Source organism: Onychomys torridus, chromosome X, assembly GCF_903995425.1.
Source record: "Onychomys torridus chromosome X, mOncTor1.1, whole genome shotgun sequence".
Classification (NCBI taxonomy): domain Eukaryota; kingdom Metazoa; phylum Chordata; class Mammalia; order Rodentia; family Cricetidae; genus Onychomys; species Onychomys torridus.
This window is the reverse complement of record NC_050466.1, coordinates 63,726,861-63,752,944: the sequence shown is the minus strand read 5'-3', so window position 1 is coordinate 63,752,944 and position 26,084 is coordinate 63,726,861. Positions and strand designations below refer to the sequence as shown.

The window sequence follows — 26,084 nt, the reverse complement described above, 5'->3', positions numbered from 1 at the left end:
GCTGAAAAGTGATTGTCTAATGTGACATTTAAGTTTTTGGAATTTCAAAGTAGAGCATCCCCCTTTATTCCACTGGCCTATAAAAAAACCACAGCAGGCCAGCTTCTCATCCATTGCTATGCTAGCCTTTATTGCTGTACCTAGAATACTGGTGAGTTGGTGACAATGCAGTGGGGCCAGGAGCTGCCATTTTCTGAGCTGACAGTATAAAGATGGTTAGAATCATTAACATGAAAACGCTGTGTGGGTGATGGTGTCTGAAACATTCTGCCAGTTTCAGCAGATGTCATCTTGCCTTGCTAGTGATTGGGGTTACAGTCATTCGCCCAGAAAAGAGGACAGTCTGCAATGATCAGAATAGACAGAAGCAAATGACATTTCTCCCACTGCAGGCTTCTTGACTCAGCAGGCATCACCTGGGCATGCTGGTAAGGGTAAGCCTGGCATATTTTCTGCCAGGATGTGGACTCAAGAGAGTCACCATCAGGCCTTTTGCAATTCCTGGTGGACTTTCTTCCTGAGAATGCTCAGCAGATTCTCTCTCCAGTATGACAAGCACTCTGTGGCTTTTCCTCAAGGTATTCCAGGAGAGAGTGCTCATTGATCTCATGGTGCATATTTTAAAGCAATTATGTAAGCTATTTATGAGAGAACCTAGATTCAGTCGCTGTTTATTTTGAGCCTTGACAGTACAATTGAGCATCAGAATGGAAAGATGAAATATTCTGAGAGCTCTAATGAAGCAAGGTGCATATGCTGTCATTGTTAATGAAGTGTACCAGGGAGCGAGGACTAATTTTGAGACTAGCAGGAACAGCAACTTTATGTCAATAGAAAGAGACAATGATTAGAATAAAGTCTTTGGAAAGAGAGTGCTTTTGAAGGGTAGTGTTTTAGGAATGTCTCAGGCTGTGTACCTTGTAAGAGAAGCAGGCAGATCACCAGAAGCTACATGGCCATTCCAGTGCATGTCTGCTGAATGGGCTCTTCAGAGTTGGTGCTGTTTCCCAAATGGACACCTCTAAGGCTCCCCTGGGGGTTTCTTAGTGAATACACCACAGTGCAACATTTGTCTCTCAGTCACAGGGACTCAGAAACCTGCCCTGAAGATGTCTATCTCTGCCACTGTGATTCAGTCTCAATTTTTCTACTCCCAGACTTACACAAGCACCAGCTGCCAGCTTACTAATTGCAACAGGAACTGAAAGATGTCAGCCAGTTTTGAAAAGAAGGGTCTGCATGCCCTGGACATTTGCCCCCACCCCTGTGGGTCTGATTTCTTAGGACCCAGGTTACGTAAAATATCCATATTTATCTGGGAAGGCAAAGAGGCCATATGAGAAGAGTTAGCCCTTCTTAGAAAAAGCCTGGCAGGTATGGCTTGAGGCCCTCCTCACACATGGAAGGAGAAGGTTTGCCAAGGGAGCCATATGCTGAGTTCAGCTAAACCCAGACAATCATTGCAAGAGTCTTGTGCTATTGGCTTCAGCAGCTTTGATTTTTTTCCCCATATTTACCACTGACCAGGACCTGGGATTGCAGTTCAGTTGGCAGAATGCTTGCCAAGAATGCAGAGTCCTAGATTTGATCCCTAATACTGCATAGTCCGAGTGTGGTGCTGCACACCTCTTGTCTTAGTTAGGGCTTCTATTGCTGGGAAGAGACACCATGACCACAGCAACATTTAATTGAGGAAAGCGTTTAATTGAGGTGGAGGCTCATAGTTCAGAGGTTCAGTCCATTATCATCAGGGCAGGGAGCATGGTGGCATGCAGGCAGACATGATGCTAGCTACATCTTGATCAGACGGCAACAGGAAGTGGATTGTCTCACTGGGTGGTATCTTGAGCATAGGAAGCCTCAAAGCCCAACCCCACAGTGACACACTTCCTTCAACAAGGCCACACCTACTCCAACAAAGACTTTCTAATAGTGCCACTCCCTATGAGCTTCTGGGGCCAATTACATTTAAACTACCATACCTGTAATCCCAGCACTCAGGAAGAAGAGGCAGGAGGACCAGAAGTTCATCTGTGGTTCTATATTGAGTTTGAACTCAGTCTAGGATACACAAAACCCTGTCTCAAAAAAAAAAATCAAGTCAGGCATCCTTCACATGCCTAACTCCATCTCTGAGGGGGGCAGAGTCAAGAAGGTCTCCAGAGTTTGCTGGCATCTAACCTATCCAAGGAGACATGAAACTCCACCTCACAGGAATAGGTGGAGAGTTGTAGCAGCAGGCACCCAATACCCTTTTCTGACCTCTGTGTAAGTGTACAGGTGTGTATGTGTATATGCACTCACACATAGGGGTGGGAGAGACCATTAATGAATGACTAGTTCTTTTAAAATAACTGCTGACCACTGACCAGATCCTTCCTATTTTTACCACTCTCCAGACATGTTGTGATATGAGCACCTGATTTCCCTCCTTCTCAGAGCTCTGTGCCTATCCATTCCCATAAATTTGTTCTAGATCAGGCAATTTTGCTGATTCAAACTATTATCCAAAAGGAGTTCTAATGATGCTTAATACACCACAGATGAGTTTTACAGCATCAGTTCTAACCACTTTCTCTTTTCTAAGTTCTTAGACAACCCAGTTTATAAATTTGTTCTTTGCCAGCATTCTTAGGCATGTCCATTAGCCCTCAGATATCTTCTATAATTTTTTTCTAAGTTCTAACTGTGGCCAGTAAATTACACATGAAATAAACATAAAAATAAGCAGTTTAGGGAAGAGAATCTACTTAGAATATATCTATTTTGTATATTTAATTTTTCTGGGTGGTCTCATACACACGGATTGGGCTTGTCAAGCAATTTCTGTCGCCCAAGTTTGGCCTCTTGATAATGGCCACAATGGGTTTTCCCCAGGCCACTCAGATGGTGTCACCTCTTCCTTCCCTGGCAGTACTGTGCTCTCCCAGTTGAACATCTCATTTGTCACATCCTTATCTGTAGGGCTGATTTTCCATTGCCCAGTTGGAACTTCTTTGAGCTGACACCCCAAGCTCCTCCATCAGGACGAGAGTGTACATGGTATAAAACTGGCGAATTGGATCTCTTTGTCCTTTGGTCTTACGGTGTCAAATGTACCTTCTTTTTCTTCTGTCCTTCCCCTCCTGTTGATTGATCCCTCCTGTACTAATATAAAAGAAAAGTAAGACTAAAGGGAGGGATATATGCAGCTGGGCTTCTGTCACATTCCACCTCCTAGAAAAAGGGATGCTCAGGTCCTTGCAATGGACATGGGATCTGGCCATATAATTAAGCTGCCACTTGCAGAGTATAGGCTGGATGGAATGAAGCTGACAGCCTATTGGGAGGCAGCTCCATGCCAGAGCCTAGATGACTACCTAGTAGACCATCCATTTGGATTGATCCAGCCATAAGGGAGACTACGGATGCATACCATGAGACTTGAGAAACCAACAAGAGACTCTTCCCAAGAGCAAGTTAGGTAAGGGTTCCCTGGGATCTCCTGTGCAGGTGACAAGGCCAGAAGTTGTTTGGACTCTGGAAGGTACAGAGGAGCAGGTACAGGCTTCATCACTCAGATCTTTGCCCCAGCTCCATGCTTTCACATGAGTCCTCCAGATGTGGTGGTAGTGATGGCTGGTTAGAACCTCCCATGTTCCTCTAGAACTGTGATGGGTGTCCTGGTCTGGAAAAGTCCATTTGTGACCACATAAAGTTTAGCTTTATGTATGGAGGTGTTTTCCAGGGTCCAAATTTACTAAAAATCAAGCTAAGATTTGCTTACCTATTCCCCTAACCAAGTCCTGCCATTTCATTAGGATCCAAATAGGATTTAGCCCTGTCCAAATTCATGTTGGAGCTTGGTAGCTTGTGTAACAGTGTTGAGAGGGTAGGACCTTTAAGGAGGACTTAGGGACTGGGAATATAGCTCAGTGGTAGAGTGCCAGCTTAGCATGTGTAAAGTGCCAAGTTCAATTCCTACCACCCAAAACCAAACAAAAAAGAGAGCTGTCACCTTCATGAATTGATTAATATATTCTTGGAAAGGACCTGGTTAATTGTCGTGAGATTGAATTAGTTTTTAAAAGTAGGTTGCAATCCTGGCACCACACTTTGCTTCCTCTTGTACATGTGCTGTTTCCACCTGTACTTGCTACCCATCCCACTTTCTGCCATGAGCCAGAGTAGTACAAAACCCTCATTATATGCCAATCAGAAGCTAACACCACATCCTCTGACTTCCAAAATGAACCCAAACAAACCTATTTTCTTTATTAGTTACTCAGACTTGGGTGCTGTACCTGTATTACAGCAACCTCAAACAGGCTAAGTCATTTCCTTATATGTAGTCAATCATCAGGGTCTATCCTCAGGTTATTCTTAACAAAGCATATCTCATGGGGTTGAGGGGCTGCGAACTGATTCATAAAGCAAAGCCACAGATTGCAGTTCCTGCCAGTCAAAGCAATTGAGCCAGATGACAAGTTCCTTGGGTTGGAACAGGCAAGACTTGCAGTTCCTTACTATGGGACATTCAGGTCTGTTTCTTTCCTGGTACTGTAGTGGTAATAATCAAATATAGCTGCTTTGTCCTTTGAAGGGTGGCAGGTTGTTTCCATTTGAGCCAGCAACTCCATATGCAGGCAGAGGTAAACAAGTACACACTTAGATATGTGTGCCCTAAATACATGAGACCACCTTCTGCTTTGGAATCTACTAGAAATCAGGAAATCCTGGCTCATGGGGTTTTGTTGTTGTTACTGGCATTTTCTTTTTGGCTTTTTGAAAAATAAGTTCTCAGTGTCTGGACAGTGAGTGATAAGGCTTCTAGACCCCCTTTGCTACCAGCTGGTTGCCACAGTCCCTCCGGGCTTCTCTGTTGCAGCGGAGATTTACATATCCAACATCCTCTGTATTATTATCAGCTCTTATCTAGAAATTGAGTAGCCGAAAGCCACCTGAGTCTAGAGTTGGGGTATTGTACTTTCATCATGGAGGGAGGGATAAGAGAATAAATGGGACAACTGACTAAAAATATAGGACTTCAGATCCTTGCCTAAGTTGAAGGAGGTCACTGTCCATGCACCTGCAGGAGCTAGTCAGTACTGTGCAGCTGTTAAACTCCACGGAGGAACCTCGGACCTACTGCTGAACCCAGTGGGTTCCCAGTCCCATTTCCTTTATCCAGACACAATTGAACATTTTGAGGAAAACCAGCTCTGTGTCTGTTCATCTTGATTTCTTTGCGTTTCATCAACACCTATGTTTCTTATTTTTATTTATTATTATCACATTTGCTAGAGATTTGCTGCTCTGCCTTTTCAGTTCTCATCACCATTCTGCTGTATTAAATTGAAAAGTAAGCCCATGTGCAGTACTTCAGTGTTGGGGAGGTGTTCTAGAACTATATGGGTCTTGAAAGAGAGCAAGGCGGGATGTATGGGAGGGTTTGTAGGAAGGAAAGGGAAGGGGGAATGATGTAATTATAATCTGTTAGACTTGGCAAAACCAGAGAAAGTGGTGAGTCCAAAGGGGGACGGGGGCAGGGGTATAAACTCCCTCTGCTGGCCAGTGCCTCTCCAGTGTGGATATCTAATGTATGTACATAGAGGACAGATAGCTCACAGCTCACAGAACTATCCCTGCCTTTTCAATGTGTGTCCTTTGAATTGCCCCTGCAGTGGCCATGACTCTCGTCATGAATGCTGCTTCTGCCTCCTACCGTTGCCACACTCACAGGCATACTTGCTGGGGCCACTTTTCATACAGTCTGTTACTGCAGCATTTCCCATCCTCTCTCTCAGCCTTTCCCTCTCCTTTCATTCTTCCACCCATTTATTTTTGCCACATCACAATTCATGTGTCTGCTACATGCTAATTCTTATAGAACATTCGGTTTCCGTTTTGTTTTTACATTGCCCAGTAGTCAGAAAAATATGATGGTTTATAATAGTCTCTTTCTGTTTTCCCCCCACATAGTTTGAGGCAAGGTCTGCGGGGTAACAGCTTCCACTAGGGATGCTTATGTACGATTGTTTATAGAATATTTTAAACTAGAGCCAGAGAGATGGATCAGCCAGTAAAGGTGCTTGCTGCAAGCCGGACAGCCTGAGTTGGATCCCCAGGACCCACACAATGGAAGAAGAGAACCAACTCCCACAAGCTGTCCTCTGATCTTTACACACATGCTGTGACACATGTGTGCAAACTCACACACATTGCCATATACCCGACATAAATAAAAAAAATTTTTTTTAAATAAAAGCATTTCAAACCAGCAAGGAGTGAGAAAGACATCCAAGAGTAGGCATTGTTGGAACTTGGCTGGGAAGAATTAGGCCATAGGGTGTTGGCGGTTTCATGAATAAGCAGTAACTCTGATCCGGAGGTAAAGGAAGGTTAAATGGCAAGGTTTCAGCAATAACTTCATTAGATAAATACACAGTCTAGTTTATACCAAGGCAGAGAAGGAAGGAAAAGGACAGTAAATTGAGCACTGGAAAAAGCTGACAAAGGGAATAGAATATTGGGAGGCCCTGAGCCACACACACACACACACACACACACACACACACACACACACACACACACACACACACGCAGTGAAGGAAGGAGGCCCCAAGAACAGCTTGCTTTTTCATAATGAAGTTTATCTGTCTGTACTTACACATACAGTACAGGGAAGCATCAAGCAGGTCACACATGGGCCTGTACACACATGATCCTGCTAGTCAGAGATCACCACTTTAGCAGTACTTCTTTCCAGTCTTTCTACTTTACTGCATCACAGCATAGCTGAGCTCATACTGTAGCTGCAATCTGATGACCATTTCTTCCTCCCAACTGACCATCATACAGTTGCCTGCACTTTGATGAGTTCCATGTGTGTGCTAGTGTGCCTGCCTGATGGTCTGCCTTGTGGCTGTTCTCCAGCACTGAGCCTTCACAGTAGTTCAGAGTGTGCTATGGGTCAAACAGCCCTGGGCTTTACTTCCAGTCCCCTCTACCCCCAATTAATAGCTTGGTGACCTTGGGAAATGACTTTCTCTCAATTATTTCAACAGCAGCATGGGCATATTGATATCACTTCCTCATAGAGTTGCTACATGAGTTACCCAAGTAAAAGATTACTAACTCTTCTTACAAAACCACCTCCTCCCAAGAGGAAGATAATATTAATGGCCATTTACCAATGAGAAAGAAGAGCTAGGTGAGGTTGCTTGCCATTGTCCTTGGCTAATAATAGAGATTTGTACTGATCTTCAGAATTCAGAATCTTTCTCTTACCTACCATGCTATAGCCTTTACTCAGTAATTTTTTAGAATTACCAGCTAATGAAGAAACAAGCTGGAAAGTTACTGAATCCAGAGCCAGTGTGCTATGATGCGCCCCCCCCCAACTTTCTTGTGTGTCTAGTATTCTCTGGATTTTATTTGAAACAAATTCTTTCTATATCCCAGTGCTGTGTCAGAGAAACAGAAATCAGAGTAGAGGCTGGGCATCTGCCTTTCATGGGTCCCTGTGGTAATGTCACACTAGTATATTTTTGGAAACCAGAAGATACTCTGTGTAGTTTTCTTAGAACCACAAATGTATTGTGCCTGAGGGTAAGGAGTGTCAACAGTGATGTGATGCATGCACTCCAACCTTCTCCATTGCCATCCTTCCTTAGTGCTGTCAAACTAGCTGGTTCTCCCCTTACCCTTAGCATCACTGTCCACGATGGTGCTGACTGTGTTCTCTGACCACTGAACCGTTTGGCCAGTTTAGCTTAGGTCTTCCTCCTACAGTCGAGCCCACACACTCGGAAACCAGTTCAGGGATGAATGCTATTGATGGGACTTCCGTCACCTATAGAGTAACAGTGTGTAATAGAAAAAGAAATAGTGGGCCGATTCAAAGAAAAAAAACCACATCCATTCTAGCTTATCACATGTTGTAGGGTATAACTGCTTTGTGGGGGATCTCATAAATGACCTTCTAGCCTCAGCATAGAAAGAGGCCCAAGGTGGAGAACTTCAGTATACTCTTGATTTGCATCTAGTTGATGGTCCCCACATTCTGTCGGATCTCATCCTGAGTCTTCATGATGACTCTTATTGAACTACTTGGTTATTCAGCCGATTAAATCTTAATTGCAAATGTGGTTTCAGTGTAGGGGCACCATTGTGTTTGCTGGTTTCAGGCCATTTTTGCTGAGCTGAGTTTTTCCAGAGGGCGGTTGTAAATTTAGAAAGGGGGAAATGGCATTTCATTTGTTGGTCTGAGTTTTGTTTTGCTGACTGAATTGACTTCAGTGTTTATTTAGAGGTGCCAAAAGAAAGATGGTATCCCCAGAGAGAGAATTGCTCAATTTTTTGGAGTTGTTCTCTAAATTGTCCACACTGCACATAGAAAACAGTGTCTGTGATATTATAGCTTGCCAATAGTCTCATGCATAATTTTGATTGATTTTTCAGAGACCCAAGAAACCGCCACCTCCATCTGCTCCTGTCATCAAACAAGGAGCAGGTAATGTACCTTTCAAGTCCCTCATACAAAATGTTCATCTTTCTTTTGCACAAATTCCAGTTTTCTTTGTTAAGAGTTCAAGATTCCTGGATCCAGAGACTGCTAGTTTGGGGGTTGTGATTTGGTCTTAGCAGGCAGGTTTGAAATGAGTTGCTGTCTTTCCTAGACTCAAACAAACAAAAGAACCCACATCACTACAACATGTCTCTGCTACAGTGCAGAAATGGGGGTTCCCGTGGAGAATGGCCAGAAGGTACCTAAAAACGAATTGGGTCTGTTTGTTTTCAGCAATCTGTTTTTGAGGAGCAAAGACCCCGGTTATTGTCCTTAATGAGGGTCAGCTTAGGGAGGATGGCTTCCCATGGAATTGCGTCATTGTATATGTGCAGTTGCTGACTTTTCAATGTCTGTCCTGTGTGGTTAGCCAAAATTTGCACTTACTACACTTCCCCCAACGAGAAGATGTTTTTCTAGCCATAGATACTTTTCCTCTCAATTCTTTTGTAGGCTTGAAAAAATTCCAGTTTACTCATTCTATGTAGTTTAGATATTAAGATTGAATCATATAGGAAGAAGTGATGTCATTAGACACTCAACAACCTACTGCACAGTGGCTTCTCATACAAAAAGATGATGATTCATGCTTCCCAATGGAACTCTTCTTTATAACAGTCACAGTTAATTGTGGAGAGAAATTCCTCTGTGAATGACTGTTTAAGTGTTTTTTTTTTTTTTAACAAATTGAAGAGGGAAAGGGACAAGAGAGGATATAAATATAATCAAAGTACATGGCATACATGTATGACAGTGTCACAATGGAACCCATTATGTTGTACAGTGAATATATGCTAATATAGGTGTGTACATACATCCTCATTTTAATAAGAAACAAATAAAATTAAGGCTTTTTTTTGTCTGTTTGTTTGTTTGTTTGTTTTGTGGAGCTGAGGATCAAACCCAGGGCCTTGCGCTTGTTAGGCAAACGCTCTACCACTGAGCTAAATCCCCAACAAATTAAGGCTGTTTTTAAATTATTTTTAAAAAAATCTATTATTATGATAGATCCATAGCATATAATATATGAAAAGGTGTAAATTGCCAGATTTGATTTGTTCATACATTTATTAAGAAATGTTCTGTCTTGTAAAGACAGAGCCTCTCACTCTAGCCCTGGATGGCCTAAAACTTACTATGAAGTCCATCCAGGCTGACTTCCAACTAAGATGTGCGTTTTATAAAAAGTGTTTTTTTGTTTGTTTTTTTTGAGGGTCCCACCAATTTGGAGGAAAAAAAATGTATTTAAGATTAAATTTCTCTCCAATTTATTTGGGTCTAATTGAGAATTACAGATATTGACCCCTGGAATTGGGTGTTAATTATGTCTCCTATTCCACCCCAGTCCCCACTGACATTGAACAGTTTCATTTTGCCACCTAGTGGTTCTGACTATATAAATATTTTATTGTGCTAAGATTAAAACAGACTAGTTGTGTCTTTTTCTCTGAAGACCCTTTTCCCTAGAGGCATTAGCAATCAGTTAGAGCCCAAGGCATTGAACTGAGCAGTCTGAGGCTTGGACAGCCTACAATAGAGTAAGTAGGACCAGATTCTTGGAGATAGTAGAATTGTCATTAGAAATGAGGCCGTGTGGTAGCATGGTAGACAAATTCCTTTTGAAATCATTTTACCAACATTTGTGATGAATTTCTGCTAGGTAAGGCACAGCAGCATTTCATTTTGTTGCTCTTTTATCCCAAAGTAGCTTGAGAATTGCTTTGTAATGAGGAAATGCATAGATGGTCATATTTCCATCATCATCAACTTTCTTTTACCAAAAGAACCCAGATATGTAAATGATATAAATCAGAAACAGTGTTTAATGTACAGTGAGTCATTAAAGGGAGTCACATGAAGTATATGTTCAGTGGAATGTTATTTTTTTAACCTCTTGAGGCCTCACAATTCAATACCTAACACCCATCCATGGGGCCAGCCAGGCAGAATGTCAGGTACTCCTCCAAGTCTATCAGAAGAGTACTTCGAATGTTTTGTGCTTTAGCTAGTTCCCAGTATATACCTGAAGCCAATAGCACTGATGAGGACATCAGGTGAGGAAACAGTGGTGGGCCACAAGAGTAGAGAAGAAATGTAAAGTGATGTATTGGGAAACGTGTATTACTTGAAGAATTCATACACAGAGAAAGGATTCAGGGAAAGCTACTGTAACATATCTGCATATTCCTCAAAATTATATTCTAGATCCTATTACTGTATGACAAACCACTCCAAATTCAGTGGTATAAAATAGCACTCTGTAGAGCCATAGATTCTGTGGGCAAAGAATGTGAACAGAGCATGACCAAAATGGTTAGTTTCTATTCCATCTGGCCTGGGAAAACAGAACTAGTTGAGGCTGGAATATCCACCTGAAAGATGGCTGCTTCACTCATATGTGTTGCTCCCTATGTCAGGAGTGCCTAAGAGACTGAGCTTAGCTGGAGCTGCAGGCCAGAGTGTATATGCATGGCTTCTCCAGGATAGTTGACCTCCATACATAGATGCCCAATAGTCCAACAAATAAAGTATAAACTAGATGGTCTCATATAGCTTAGCCTTGGAGATAGCATGGAATTACTTCAACTACTGGTCAAAGCATTCACAAGGATGCCCCATTGTGGACAAGGGAAGATAGACCTCACCTTATAATGCAAGGTCTATCAAACAATTCTAGGCCATATTTTTAGTCTATTACAAGATGGAGTCTAGATCCTTGTGAAACCTGTGCTTATTATGACTCCTTATTTATGTGTTTTAATGAGTAAATTATTTCTACACATTCTGCATGCCCACTCTATTATATCTGTTGGCTTTTTATTTTTCAGTTTCAATAAAGTAAGTATTTATTTTCATATTACCCCCATTGTTGCTAGTATTAAATGAAATCATACAGAAAACCTACTCCTTTATCAGGATAAAAAATATAATACAAAATGTAAGATTTTTTTATAGAAACAGAGAACAAAAACTGCATTTAGTAACCTGAAGGAGGAGACCATTTTTGTATTATTGGCATGAAATTGTACAGAATTTAATATATGTGGCTTTTAATGTCCAATGAAACAAGGTTTTAATATTTAGAAAAGATTAATGGTGTTTTATTAATTAAATATTCACAGGCATGCAAACCTCTATTTATTTGTTTGTTTGTTTATTTATTTATTGGGTTTTCATTTTTTGAGACAGGATAGGGTTTATCTGTGTAGCAGCCCTAGCTTTGCTGGAACTCACCGAGATCCACCTGCCTCCTGAGTGCTGGGATTAAAGGTGTGTGCCACCATGCCTGGCTTGCAAACTTTTTTTTTTTTTTTAAGACAGAGTCTCACTATAGATCCCTAGTTGGCCATGAAATTGTAGTGATCCTGCCTTGGCCTCCAAAGTGTCAGACTTATAGATACATACCATCACATGTGGATGTGCAAGCCAATTACATGACATAGGCTAGAGATGAGTTCTGCTATGTTTCTGAACAATTAATATCTGCATACCACTAGCACCCATCTAAGGGACAAAAATCTATTGCCTTTGCTATACTTGATAAATATTTAAATGCAGATGTGTCAACTAACTAGAGAAAACATTTTCTGATTGCAATTAGCTTTTCCCTCCTAGGTACCACAGAGAGAAAACACGAAATTAAAAAGATACCTCCTGAAAGACCAGAAACACTTCCAAACAGAACAGAGGAGAAAGGTATGAGATCAACTCTTCATTAGCATGTCTCAAACAGTAAGCGATGAAGCTGTCTGTCATGGTACTAGTTCCGATAACCCACACAATTTGCTTTTTCTTTGGAATATGGTAATTACTGGTTTGTTTGGATGGCTTCCAGACATATCATTTTGAAGGAAATATGAGAGGATAATGTGTTTCTCTTCAAATCAAAACCAACCAGCCCAGGGCTATTCCATGATGTGTCTGCCATTGCCACCTTGCCTGTACCCCAAACTTGGTGGTTTGTGAGTTCATCAAGAGCCCTGCACATACCTGACACTCACCATCTATTCCCTCCACTTTTCTCCATGTTTTGGGAGAAGGGGTCATACACCATTGATAGTTAGTCTTGGCTCGCTGAAATTCCCAGCCAGATAGATGAAAGTTCTTATCTTTGGTCACTGCTGGGCCCTTGACTCTGGCTAATAGCATTACAGACACATGTTCCTGTTCAAGAATATTGGAGGGGAGGAGGGTGGCATGGTCATACTGGGAAAAGCAACTCAGTTTCCCAGTCTTCAGAGAAAGGCCAGAAATTCCATTGGCAGAGAAGTTTCGTAAAACCTCACACGGTCAGGTTTACAAATGTGTTTGCTTCCCGTCATTTGGGGTGTCTTTCCCAAAGAAATATGCATGCCATGGAAGGGCTCCTTTTACTAGGTTCCCAAGTTTTGATTGATCACACATTTTTATGGGAAAGTACTATGTTATTATGAACAGGAAGCCAAGCAAATTCTATTTTGAAAAGCAGTGAAGTCACAAGAGAAATGCTGTATTAATGAATATAATTATCTGGAGGTGCTCCTTGGTGGCCTCATGAAATTTTATTGTGGAATTTAATATTTCACATCAGCTTGCTGAAAGTTTTGCCAACATTACGAGCTATTAAGGATCTATGCCTCTTTCTTTCTTGGTAATCAGGTAAATTTTGAGTCATTAGAATCTCATTGGGAAGGCTGAGTCTGTGTTAGAGATCAATGGGGAAAAAAATTGTTCTTCAGTGTATGCCCTGTCAACAGCTCTCGGCTAAAAGCATGTGTTGTGAACTAACTAAACACTACCACCACCCTCATGGAAGACCCTACTATCTGCATTCTGGCCAGGCTCTGTGATGAAGATAATTCCCCCTTTGCCTGATGCTGGCTAACTTACAGATGGATGTGTGAGCAGCCATCCTCCCTGGCTGACCATATGGCCACACAGCCCTCCCTCTTCCTCTCACAGAGTCCTTATCCTATGCCACAGTGAGTCAGGGAGGTAGAAGTCCTAAGTCAGAAGCAATAGGGCCTTCAGGAAACCAGCATCTGAGTCCCAGTGTCCCTGTGACACAGAATGGATTCTTTCCCTACAACCAGCAGCAGGTCATGTGGACCATATGGTAAAACCCATCAACTGTCTATGGAGCATCAGTTGTATGCCAGCCCTTAGGGAGATGTTTGAGCCAGGCTTTAAAGGGTAAGTAGGAGCTTGCTTAGGGTCAGTGGCTGAAGGATAAGCATTAGCAAGAGCAAAGAAAGAAGGGGACAGGGAATTCTAGCTTTTTCTAAGTTGGCTATGAGTAAGTGGTGTTCTTTGCTAACATCTTTGCTCTCAGAAATGGTATTGATGTGGGTTTTGTTGTTGTTGTTGTTGTTGTTGTTGTTGTTGTTGTTAAAGCAGGGAATAAGCAATCTGCAGCTAAATGTTGCCACTGACATGAATTCTGTTTTCTTCATGCTTGTTTTATCGAACAATGACTTAAAGAAAGACCAGAGAGAGAGCCAAAACTGGATTTACAGAAGCCCTCTGTTCCTGCTATCCCACCTAAAAAGCCTCGGCCACCTAAGACCAATTCTCTGAACAGACCTGGTGCATTGCCCCCAAGAAGACCTGAGCGACCAGTGGGCCCACTGACGCACACCAGGTACTGTCATGCTCTCACCAAGGCGGGTAGGCATGGGATGAACACAGGGAACAGGGAAGAAATGGGAATCAAGCTTTGTCTAAAGATTCCAGACACTTCTTTCCAGTGGGGATAGGGTTGCAAGGTGTTGGGGAATGCAGTTTGGGTTTCAGGATCAGTAGATGAGAACTGGCTACATATCATGTAGACTCTGCTTATACCCCAGGGCATTTTCCTGGGATTTGTTAGGACAGGCCAACCACCTTGCAGACTGGAGATGCAGGTAGTATACTCTCCTTCATCCCCTAGATGACTGGCCTTTGCACACTTCACTTAAAGCTATGTCTCCTAACCCTCTGCTTATTGTGTGGTCCCTCGAGCTATACCTTAGGGCTCTCTCTACTCTTGACTATACAGCTTGGTGTGGAATACATGACAGATCTTCCTAGGGTATGTGTCTCTGAGCTCTAAGACCTTCAAAAACATGCCTGGAAACATGGTGATTTCTTCACTGGCAAGTGTGTCATGTCAGTGGCTGTCTAAGACATGTGTTAGTAATATGAAATCAGAGTTGGTACTGTGCATTCCAGAATTACATGGACAAGAAACTATTGAATTCTCTCTGCTAGTTCTTACCTAGAACCTTCTACTATTGCATACATGTTTAATACAAGTTGGTGTAATACATCAGAGCAGGACAGTGGCCTTGAGATCCTCATCTGTCTCTGCCAACACACTGAAATCTGTTCTTACAAGCTGTTTGCATGGTAAGCATTGTGTGCAGCTTCTGAGTTCCTGTGTTGAAAGCACAGGCAGTCCTTCAGGCTTGAATCTTCGTCCACCTCAAAGGGTGCTTTGTGAGTTGTTGTCTTTCTAACCTGTCTCTCATCATCTGTAAATTGAGGGTGATACTGAAATTCACCGATGTTATTCAGATATGTTTATATGCTTACAAAGTAACAGTATTTTCCTTGTCAACTACTAAACTGTGTAAACTGCAGTAAGACAATAGTGTTTACTTAAATTTAAAGAAATTGTGGTAGAGCCCACTTAACATGCAATTTATCATCTTAACTATTTTAAGTGCATGGTTTGAATTAAGTATATTTACATCATTGTGCAATCATTTCTAGAACTTTTTCCCTCTTGTAAAACTGTACCTCTAGTCCCATTAAGCAGCAACTCACCATTGCCCCCTCCTTGTAGCCCTAGAAGCCATTATTCTAGTTCCTGTCTCAATGACTTTGACCTTTAGGTACCTCATGTAAGTAGAATCAAAGTGCATGGCTGTTTTCACTTTGCATGATGTCCTTCCTCATTGCTCATCTGTGTTGTCACCTGGACCCTTTACTTACAATAACAAGAGCAACAAATGCCCTCCCCAACACAGACCAAACACAGAGATACTTCAAGGCCTAGATGGCTGAGAGATATCAGAAAGCAGCCAACAGTGTTGGGTGCTGACATATCTGTGTCTGGGAGGCTCTCTGCCCAGCCGAGCACAGGGCTCTGGGCATTTCCGGAGCATGTGAGTTAACATTCTGGAGGTGTTGTACCAAGGCTCAGTTGAACCACTGCCTCTGTGAAATGGCCTTTGTGAGAATGAATTGGATCATAACCTCCAATGTGCTGCTCAGGTCCTATGTGTCATACCCTTCTCTTCTGATAGATAGTAAAGAGCTCTTTGCACATGATGAGGCCACTTAGAAGCCCCAGTAACTTGAGCAACAGCCACATCAGTGGTGTGCTCATCCCAGAAGCTAACACACCAGAAGGAAAAGGTTATATAAACAGAAGTGCTTCTGAAGAGAATATGAGCTATCCAAACAGAGAGAAGATGTAGGACAGGAAAGATCACCCATCACTTTATAGCTGGCAAGAGGGCAGCCAAGGCCACATGCTACCAAATCCTGATGATTTTCAGGGACTACACACATTTCAATAAACTCAATAGCATGTTCTAACATATTCCTGATACTTTTTATGATGATCTAATCAAAAGAGAAGTGGTATTCTCACTACCTGCTTGTCTTTGATAGCTACCCTTTACCCTGTGGTTATGGGGTAGATGCAGATTGGCAAGCTAGAGAAAGCTTGTCATCCCAGCTGAGCTTGCAGACCCAAGAGGTCACATTCACCTCCTACCTCTTGCCTAGCTCTTCTCAGCCTCCAGTTCTCAAATCTGCTTGTGATTTAAGAGGGCAGGCTACCAAGGAGGATGTATATAAGGGCTATCTGTGTATATAAAGTAGTTGGAAGCATAAATTCTTAGCATTGCTGTGCCAACTGAATGAATACCCTGTGAGAATATGGAGATTCTCTAACCCCTACTCACCCTGTGGCTGCCAAGCCCCCAAGGCTTTGCACTACTGTGCAAAGGGGTAAGGAGATAGAGGGAAAGCTCCAGGTTCTGGCTTAGCCCATTGAAAGGAGGGTATTGACTTCCCTGACTCAGTGGCTCTCAGACTTCAGCAGACTCCAGAATCACATAAACAAAACAGATTGGTGGGACCCATCCCATGGTTCTGACTAGTAGACCTATAATAGACTGGGGAATTTTCATTTTGTTTTATTTTTGTTTTGCTTTTTGAGACAGAGTCTCATAGCCCAGGCTGTCCTTAAACATGCTTTGGATTCAAGGATGATGTTGCACTTCTAATCATCCTGCCTACATCTTCCTAGTGCTGGGATCCCAGGTATATGCCACCATACTTGGCTTATGTGGTGCTAGGAATTGAACCCAGAACTTTGTGAATACTAGGCAACTATACTACCAACTAAACCATATCCCCAATCCTGGAATTTGTATTTCTAGTAGTTCCCAGGTGCTGCTACTGATGATGATGGTGGAGTCTATGCCCCTGAACCACTGGTTTAAGTTCTTCCAAGTTGATGTTGGTGCTTTTCCCATCCTCTTCTGACCACCTCTCATGTACCTGCTGATACAGCTTGATCTCTGTGCCAATCAGTATGTCCTCCTCTGGAAGCATTCCCATAGCTCTCACTATTGCTCTCTTCTCCAAATGCCTGACACCTCATGTGTAGTGTGATGCTGGGGCCGATACTGTGCCACTTGGGATGCACCCACCCCCGGACTCCTTTATAGGATTTAAAGCAGATCAAGAGCGTGTGTTTTGTCATTGCCACATGCCTTCCAGTGTCGAGCATATGGTAGTGGCTCATTTAACAAACACTTGTTGAATGTCATAGTTCTTTAAGTGGGGGTGCTAGTGCTTATATTTCATTCCATTTGCCTCTTCTGTGTGCCTTCCCAGCCTCTATACAAGCTCTTCAGAATGTGTTCCTTATATTCAGAGTAGCTTAGTATGCCATAGATTTTTAAGAGGCAAAAAAAGCTAATGATAAAAGAAAATCTCACTACTCCTCAGTACCTGATGCATATTATACTTCTTGCTAAGCAATTATGTTAGAAAAGTGTGGCATATAGTGGTTTTCAAAGTTTGTTTCATTCTGCCAAATTATTTGTGGTTAGGAGTATGCCAACTGTATGCAAGCAGCCCTGTGCCAGTGTCCCTCTGCAGAAAGGGCACTGTGTGCTGCATTCAACAAATCTCTGCCAATATTTACCTGACCAGATGGCCGCCAGGCTGACAGATGATTAAGCAAAAGGACACACAGTCCTCATTGGCATGGCTTGCTGGAGAAAGGAGGCATTCTAGCTTCAGTTGCTGTGTCTGGGCTGGAACTCTTCAGCAGCCAGCAAGGTGCCATCATGTAGCACTTGCAGAAGAGATCTCCTTCTCTTTTAACAGGAATAAGTGTCTCTGAGGAAAGGGCTCTCTGTGGAGGAAGAACATAGTCTGTGTTTACGTGTACATACTCGACAAAAAGCACATCAAGGGCCCACTGTGCACCAGGCACTGTTGTGGATCTTAAGGAGGGTGGAGCTCAAATGTTCCTGTCTAGTTCTCAGGAGTTCTATTCAGGGACATCAGAAGGATGCCAGAGGGCACCAGCAAAGAAGTTTATGTCCAGTCGAAACAAGTTGAAGCCCACTGTAAGGATGTGACAGTGACTACTGCCTTCTTCAGGTGTTTACATTCCTCAGCGCTGCTAAGAGTGGCCCTCTAATTCCTATAAAGTGCATATGTAATGTTAATATGAAAAACTGCTTCAAAAACCGCCATCAGGGTTGACTTTAAAATGATGCATGCCAAATGCAGTAGTGGCTTACATGTCATCCTAGCTCTTGGGAAGTGGAGGTGGGAGTGTCACAAGTTTCAGGCCAGATGGGACTATGCAGTGAGACTCTAAAGTAAAGGGGTGAATTGCAAAGAAACAGAAAAATTGAATGATGATAAGAAATTTCCCTAGGCCGCAAGTGTCTCCTCAGTTGTAGTCTGGACCTTGGGGATCCCTCAGTTCTTATTTCATGGTACCATTAAGCTGACTCTACCCACCCTGTGCAATCTACCCTCTAACAAAGGTGCTGGTGATCCAATAACCATTCTGTCTACATAGATCTCAGTTAACACACACGCACCTCTCTGTCTCTCTCTGTCTCTCTCTGTCTCTCTCTGTCTCTCTCTCTCTGTCTCTCTCTCTCTGTCTCTCTCTCTCTCTGTCTCTCTCTCTCTCTCTCTCTCTCTGTGTGTGTGTGTGTGTGTGTTATTTGGGGTTATAGGTTTAATAGTTTCTATTACCAATTTAATAAAAATAGATTCAGAAGTATCTAAGAAAAGAGAGCCCAGGTTCGATCCTCAGCTCAAAAAAAGAAAAAAAGAAAAGAAAAGAGATCCTGAGACTCTGCTGAAGAGCCCACAAGGAAAACAAAAGAAAAAAGAAACTAAGGAAATGATGGAGAAAAGCAGGTTGACACAGGCTCTTGAAATTGCCTTGAGTAAAAGACAGAAAACCAGAAACCCGAGGAGCAGAGCAGGTGTTTGCCCTCAGAGGAAGGGAGGTAGAAGCAAGCTGGCTAGAGGTTAGACAAAAACAGGTTTGTCAGTCATCAGCAAGTCATAATCAGTTTTCTTTTTCTTCTAAAGAATGAGGAAGCTAGGGGAGGACTTTTGCTCTGAGTTGAGAGAGAGAGAGAGAGAGAGAGAGAGAGAGAGAGAGAGAGAGAGAGATCCACTGCTGCAAGCTCGTGTGCTCTGAACGAAGAGAACAGGTATATCCTAAGGCATAGCTGATACACATGGGGTCTCAGATGAGAGGGAGGGGATCACTAGTAGGTGTTAGGGGGACGTTAGGAAGTCATGCAAGCCAGAGTGAAGTGGGCAACGTTGAGGGCTGAAAGGGGAGTATAGGAGTGTGTGCTGTTTGTCATAGAGATGGACTGCTCTAGAGAGAAACCTATCCACAGTCCACAGTGTGCAAGGCCATGGTGGTGGGTGGCTACAGGTGACCGAATGAAGATTGTAAGCACTAAAGGAATCCGGGGAAGGAAAAGGCACTGTTGGAGATGGATCACCCGGGGAGGTGGGGGGAGAGGCTTACAAAGATGACCAGAGAAGAGGGAGAAGGCTAGGGTTCTGTAAGCTAATGTTCCCCCAGATGGATATCACTGTGTTCTGGGGGTTGATGAGTCTGTAATAAAGACTTAGCAGTTTGTTAGCAGATGGTGTGCACTCCAGAGGATAGGACTTCTGAAAGATGGGGAGAGGTATGATCTTGCTCTGCCTGGTGTCCGACAAAGCTACATTAACAGCCTTTACTTTGGCTTGTGGCTGAGAGTGTGAGGTCTATGCAGGCCTTTCAATGAGGAGGTCATGGATGTAGGGGAGTGATTACTAGAGCTCAGATCTCCCAGAGGATGCTAGCCATTGGCTTGGGATATGAAGGAAGGGATGTTAGAAGCTGGGCATGGGGTTGTGAGCAAGAGGCCTCCTGACTCCCCAAACCTGTGTTGCTTTGTTGCTGTTGCCAAATATCTGAGCATAACAGAGTAAGACAGGAAGAACTTATTTTGGCTCACGGTCTCATAGGGTTAGTTCATGATTGTTTGGTGCCATGGGCTTAGACAGAACATTGTAGCAACAGGCATGTGGAAAGAGAGAGCTGTTCACTTCATAGTAGACAGGAAGCAGGAGACAGGAAGGGACTGAGAATATGAAATAACCTTCAAAGGCACACCTTCAGTGACCTATTTCCTCTAGGTAGATTCCATCTTCTAATGTGACCACAGCATGCCCAAGATAGCAGTATCAGATAGGGACCTGATCAATGCATGAGCCTGCGGCGTACATGTCATACTCAAAGTTCAACGCATGAGCCTGTGGGGTTCATGTCATACTCAAATCGTAACACTGTGTTCTTCCTGTGAAGGACTAGAAGCTTTGCTGAGAGGATTGTAGAACAAGATAGGGCAGTGCAGTGGAGTTGCATCTTCCCCTACTTATAGTGACTGTAGGAGCCCTGGCTCTTAGAGAATAAGTGATTGATGGGCTTTGAGACATTTTAGGTTGAGGCAAACATTAAACATTTATGTACCAGAGGTAAACTGAGTGCTTAGAGGACGGTAGTTATATCCCTTGAGACAGACTTAACCATCAGAAATGGGGTTTTTTTTGGTCAGATCAACTAAGGCATCCTGGTTGCTTATGCACCTGGGTTACAACTTAGCAGGGAATAACTTCTAGGTACTGATTGGTATGGGGTGTATAGTCTCTGTGTCTACTAAGGAAAAGCATCAAGAAGACCCTTTCTGGTATAAGTGAACCAACAGGTATAATTGAAGCTACCTATAGATGAAGAAGAAAGAAGAAAGACTAGTGAATGAGGACATATAGAGTTCTGTGCATTGGCCTACAAGATGTGTACCAGGGTGCTCACGTCATCATTTGAACTTTAAATTACTTAAGAGCTTTCCTTTGAAAAATTGTAATGATGCCTTACATGGCTGTTTTAGTACTTTCCTTCTTTTCTACAAGTTGGGATGAAGGCATATCTCTTACAAATTTATTTTTCAGTTGTTTTTAATTATGTGTATGAATGTGTGTTTGTGTGTGTGTGTGGGGGGGTAACGCTGGCTAGTTTTATGTCAATGTGACACAAACTAGAGTCACTTGAGAATAGGGAACCTAAATTGAGAAAATGTTCCCACCAGACTGGCCTGTGGTGCATTTTCTTGTTTGATGAGTGAGGTGGGAGGACCAGCTTACTGTGCACTGTGCCACCTCTGGCAATTAGTCCTAGGTGGTACACAAAAGGTAGATGAACAAGCCATGGGGAGCAAGACAATGAGCAGCACTCCTCTACAGCCTCTCCTTCAGTTCTTGTGGCCAGGCTCCTGTCCCGATGTCCCTGAATGATGTACTAAAAGCTGTAAGATGAAATAAACCCTTTCCTCTCCATGTTCCTGTGTGAGGGATGGAGAGGATGTTTTAAATTTTTAATTGTATGTGTGTGGGTGTTTTGCCTGCACATGTGTCTGTGCACCATATGTGTGCAATGCCTACAGAAGCCAGAAGAGGGCTTTGGATACCCTGGGACTGAAGTTACAGAAGGTTGTCATTCTCACTATGGGTGCTGAGAATGGACCCCAGGTGCTCTAGTGCTCTTAACTTCTAAACCATCTCTCCAGCTTTGTGTAGAGAGTTTAAACAAGCCGCTGTATGTTAGTACCTAACGCCTAGCATGAAAACTTTAGAGAGATCACCAGATCTGTTTGCATTTTCCCCTCCCTTGAATGACTTCAATGGAAGAATTTTCCCATATAGTGGAAAGCAGGTCATGTTCTGGAACTGCTGAGGAGGTTGAAATGTGTACCTCCATGGACAGCAGATCCGAAGGCCACTGGGGAGTAGAGGCACACATAGCATCCTCTATAAACAGTGACAGTGTCAGGAGGAGGAGGCTGGGAGTGGAGGGAGGAAAGTGAATGCCTGATGCAGAGGAGTGCCAGCAGGTTCAAGGGAAGCCTCTCATACTGTAGGTGTGTCTACGTTATGTGCTGACCAAATTTCATTTGTATATGCACTCTTCTTTCCTTCCACCCACACATACAGTGAAATTTATTTGCTGTAGCAAAATCCAGCAATAGTGACAGGGTTTAGCCCAGACTGGGCCACATTGATTTTCCTGCCACTAGGTGGCCAGAATAGGGCAGTGAAACACTAGGAGGCCTCAGCACTTCACAGTGCCTTTTGGTTTCTAGCATGCTTCTCCTACAGCTCTTTGCTTTTTAATGCTCTTCCTCTAAGTGGTATCCTACAAACTGTCCTCACAGTTGCACAGTCCTGACACTGACAAGGAGCTGGCCCCTTGCTTGCTTTTGAAACACCAAGATGGGGAATTAGAGATGAAATCTGCTGGTGACATCATTCTTTTGCCCTTCTGGGGTGCTGGGCTCTGGAGGGAGGCCTACTTCCATGTCCTTACAGAGTCTTGACAAAGAATAGAGATTAGGAGAGAAATTGAGTGAGAAATGTCCTGTCACCTTCCAGCATGCCTTCACCTTCTATAAAGAGCAGAGCTTGTGTTCATCTGGGTGAAGACATGCATTGCAAGGAGAGAGATGCCAGGGAAATCACTCTGGTTCTTGGTTCTTGTGTCCCTGGCATTACTTGGGCAGTCCCATAATTCAGTTCGACTACTTTTTCAATCCCCAAGTCTGTTAAGCCTGGGACATGTTTTATCTATAAGATAGTTATGTGGAGACTCCAAGATCTCAGCATGGCATTTTTCTGGGAAAGGACAGAATGCCCTTTCAAGTAATGAATAAAGGAAACCTGTTTTGTCCTTTCTTGATGGAAGGGCCCACATCCAGGGCTTGCTATGTTGTGGGGCAGAATGCTCCTGAAGGATGCACTCCACATTTGCTGTCTTCATACATGCTGTAAGTCCCCTTTCAGTTACTAATCTGAAAGAAAAATCCCATGAAGAGTAAAACATGTGAATGGGAGGCTCCTTTGTATTATTGCCATCTCAAGTATGATAGAAAAAAAGACAAAGCTAGGTAGGCATCAGTCTCCCGTCTGGTTCCTGCTCTGCTATCAATCAGCTTCCTGACCTTGTACACACCCATTCCACCCTCTGAGCACACAGGACCTACAAGCAGAGGCCTATAACAAAGTGGGAAATTGAGCTGGGTGGACCCTGCCCAACATTCCTAGTCAAAGATGATGTCTGAGATATTAAGCAAGTAGCCAGGAGAGTTGGCAAAATGAGTTCACCTGCCATCCTAGTTTGCTTTCTATTGCTATGATATAGCACTGAACAAAGTCAAGTTGAAGAAGAAAGGGTTTATTTGCCTTAAAGGTTACAGTTCACAATGCAGGGAAGCCAAGACAGGAACCTGAAGACAGAGACCATTGTAGCAGAGACCATGGGGAATGCTGCTTACTGTCTTGCTTCCCATTGCTTGCTCACCTTCCTTTCTTATAGAATCCAGGACTACCTGCCCACGGGTGGCACTACCTATAGTGAACTGCCCCCCCCCCCCAAACTCCAATGAATCATTAACCAAGGAAATGCCTCCACAGATTTGCCTGCAGGCCAGTCTGATGAAGGCAATTCCTTGGTTGATTCCCTCTTCCCAGATATGTCTAGGTTTGTGTCAAGTTGAGATAAACTAACCAGTGCATTGCCCTTAGCTTTTGCATCTTGGGGGTATCACTGGGTTGAGATTTTATTGGGATGAGCAAGGAGTTTCTCCATGTTTTGCACTACAAAGGGATAATGAATAATAGTGCCTAGTTGGGAAAATGAAAGAAGACAGAGCAATGCAAACACTTTCTCTGTTATCTCCCGTTTGACATGTGTAATCATTCTATGAAGGTAGAGTGAGGGGTGATGACAATTAGCAGACTCATCCTGTGTGCCTTAGTGGTTGCCCGCACCTGGGAACTAGGGCTTGTAACATTTTCTTTTCCATTCCTTCTCAACTCTGCCCCTGCCCCCTACATTTTTTAGACATCTAAAGCTGAAAGATTTGCATTATGATAGCACATCATTTTGAGGGAAGGGGGCTGCTAATGAAATCAACCATATAGACTTGGAATCTTATTCTTTAGGAATTGCTTCATCTCCATGTAGCTCTAAAAGATTGGTGGCTGCTTGGCGGTTTTCTGTCATGATGCTGGTAGTGCTATCATAGATTTGTTAGTGTGCTTCCATTGGCTCCTTGCATACTTCAACACCATTTCCATCCCACATGTCTTGGCTTAACTGTCCCAGCTTGAGCTAAATTAGGCCATGCCACTGGCTAAGTTCATGTTCTCAAGGGTTGCACAGTGTTGTGTGTCTTCCACATTCTTCTCTATGCACAAGCCCTGTGTTGTCTCAGGTCCAAGTGGGATGAAGGGATCACACTGGATGCATGGGTTTTTTTTGTTTATTATTGGCACTTCTTAACTTGGGAAGCAAAAATTCTTTACCCAGCTGGGAATGAACTAGTGTAACACACCGCCTGGTATCATCAATGACTTGCTGTGCCCAAAGCCAGATCCTCTGCCTGGAAGACCAAGCAACTGAATAATAAAGCAGCTTCAGTGGAGACAAGAAATTAAAGGTCATTCTTGGCTATATAGAAAGTTCTAGACCAACCTGGCATACATGAAATCCTGTGTCTAAATAAATTAATGAATGCGTGAATAAACAAGTCAGCTTAAAGAAGTGTTCTTGGTCTCTGCAATTAGACTTAGTAAGTTCATATCTAGGGCCTGTCACTTTAATACTCTTGTGACTTCATTAGCAAGTGACTTAGCCTCACTTAGCCTCAGTTTCTTTCTATATAATGAAAAGCAAGATGCCTCAGGGCAGTTCCTCAGAAATCAGACTATGCCAGCAGAACATGAGGAGGTGTTGTAGGGCTGCATGCCCATAGAAGCAGGATTGGGCAGAGGGAAAGTTAAGTTGTGATGGTGGGTCAACAAGCACCTCTGAGATCCACAAGGAGCTTTGTAGCTCAAAGTGTCCAGTTGCATTTTCCCATGTTGGCTGAGGAGGCTCTCTGCAGCCAAGACTTTCTCTAGAAGGACTGAAAACTGGAAACTGCCTATAACAGCATTCTTAGAGGTAGTGTTGACCACCCTACCTCTGCAAGGGATCCCCCAAGGCATAGTGAATAGCTCCAGGGGAGATTGTGAGGGTGGAGTACTCCATACATGAAGGCCTTTATCTCAGTACCTAATGGGTGATGGTCCTTGAGCAAGCAGTAGCTGCTGCTGTTATTTTCATGGGATCTTAGGATCTATTCAGACCCTTGTCTGTGATTTAGCTTCCTTGTTCAGGAAAGCAAGGGGACTTCTATGATGTCTAGTTACCCATCATGCAAGTGTCAAACTAAAACTCCTAAGAGAAAATATGTGGAATAGAATCACTTTGATTTCAAATTTAAACTTCTTTATTTAGTTTCATATTTCTTTTCATTTTTATTCATTCTTTGAGAATTTTGTTCAGTGTATTTTGATTGTATTCACTTCCCTCCTCAACTCTCAGATCCATCTCTTTTCCCTATCCACTGAATTTTGTGCCCTGTGGGTTTTTATTAACTCATTAAAGTCCATTTTGTGCTGCTAATATACTCTTGGATGAGTGACCTCCCACTGGAGTACAGTAGACCTACCAGGGGCCACACTGTTAAAGAAAACTGACTCTTCCTCTCCCAGAAGCTATCTCGTGCCAATAGCTGCTCAGCTAGGGGTTAGGACTTCGTGCCCACCTACGCCTCCTTGCTGGGTTTGGGTTTGACTTGAGTTTTGTGCATAGTATCACAACAGCTGTGAATTTGCATGTGTACCTGCCCTGCTATGCCAGGAAAACACTGTTTCCTTGTACTCATCCACCACCTCTGGCTCTCACAATCTTTCTCTACCCTTTTCCACAATGATCCCTTAGAAGGAGGGAGTATGAGTCTGGCCAGCCTTGTTCCTGCCGTCTTTGGATAGATGGTGCTATTCATAGCCAGCCTTCTCCTGTGTTCTTTTTATTTAATTGTTGTGGGTATAGAAACCCAACAGAGGAAAAACT

At 43.1% G+C, this 26,084-nt stretch overlaps 1 protein-coding gene across 8 annotated transcripts in view; it reads left to right on the top strand.

The window, feature by feature from the left end:
* Sh3kbp1 (SH3 domain containing kinase binding protein 1) overlaps positions 1 to 26,084 on the top strand; it is a 333,950-nt gene that overhangs the window by 268,322 nt on the left and 39,544 nt on the right. For all 8 annotated transcript variants that reach the window (XM_036174398.1, XM_036174396.1, XM_036174397.1 and 5 more), the window contains 3 exons: positions 8,443 to 8,494; positions 12,164 to 12,244; positions 14,009 to 14,168. In XM_036174398.1, coding sequence (XP_036030291.1) covers positions 8,443 to 8,494; positions 12,164 to 12,244; positions 14,009 to 14,168 — 293 coding nt within the window. The remainder of the gene's footprint in view (positions 1 to 8,442; positions 8,495 to 12,163; positions 12,245 to 14,008; positions 14,169 to 26,084) is intronic.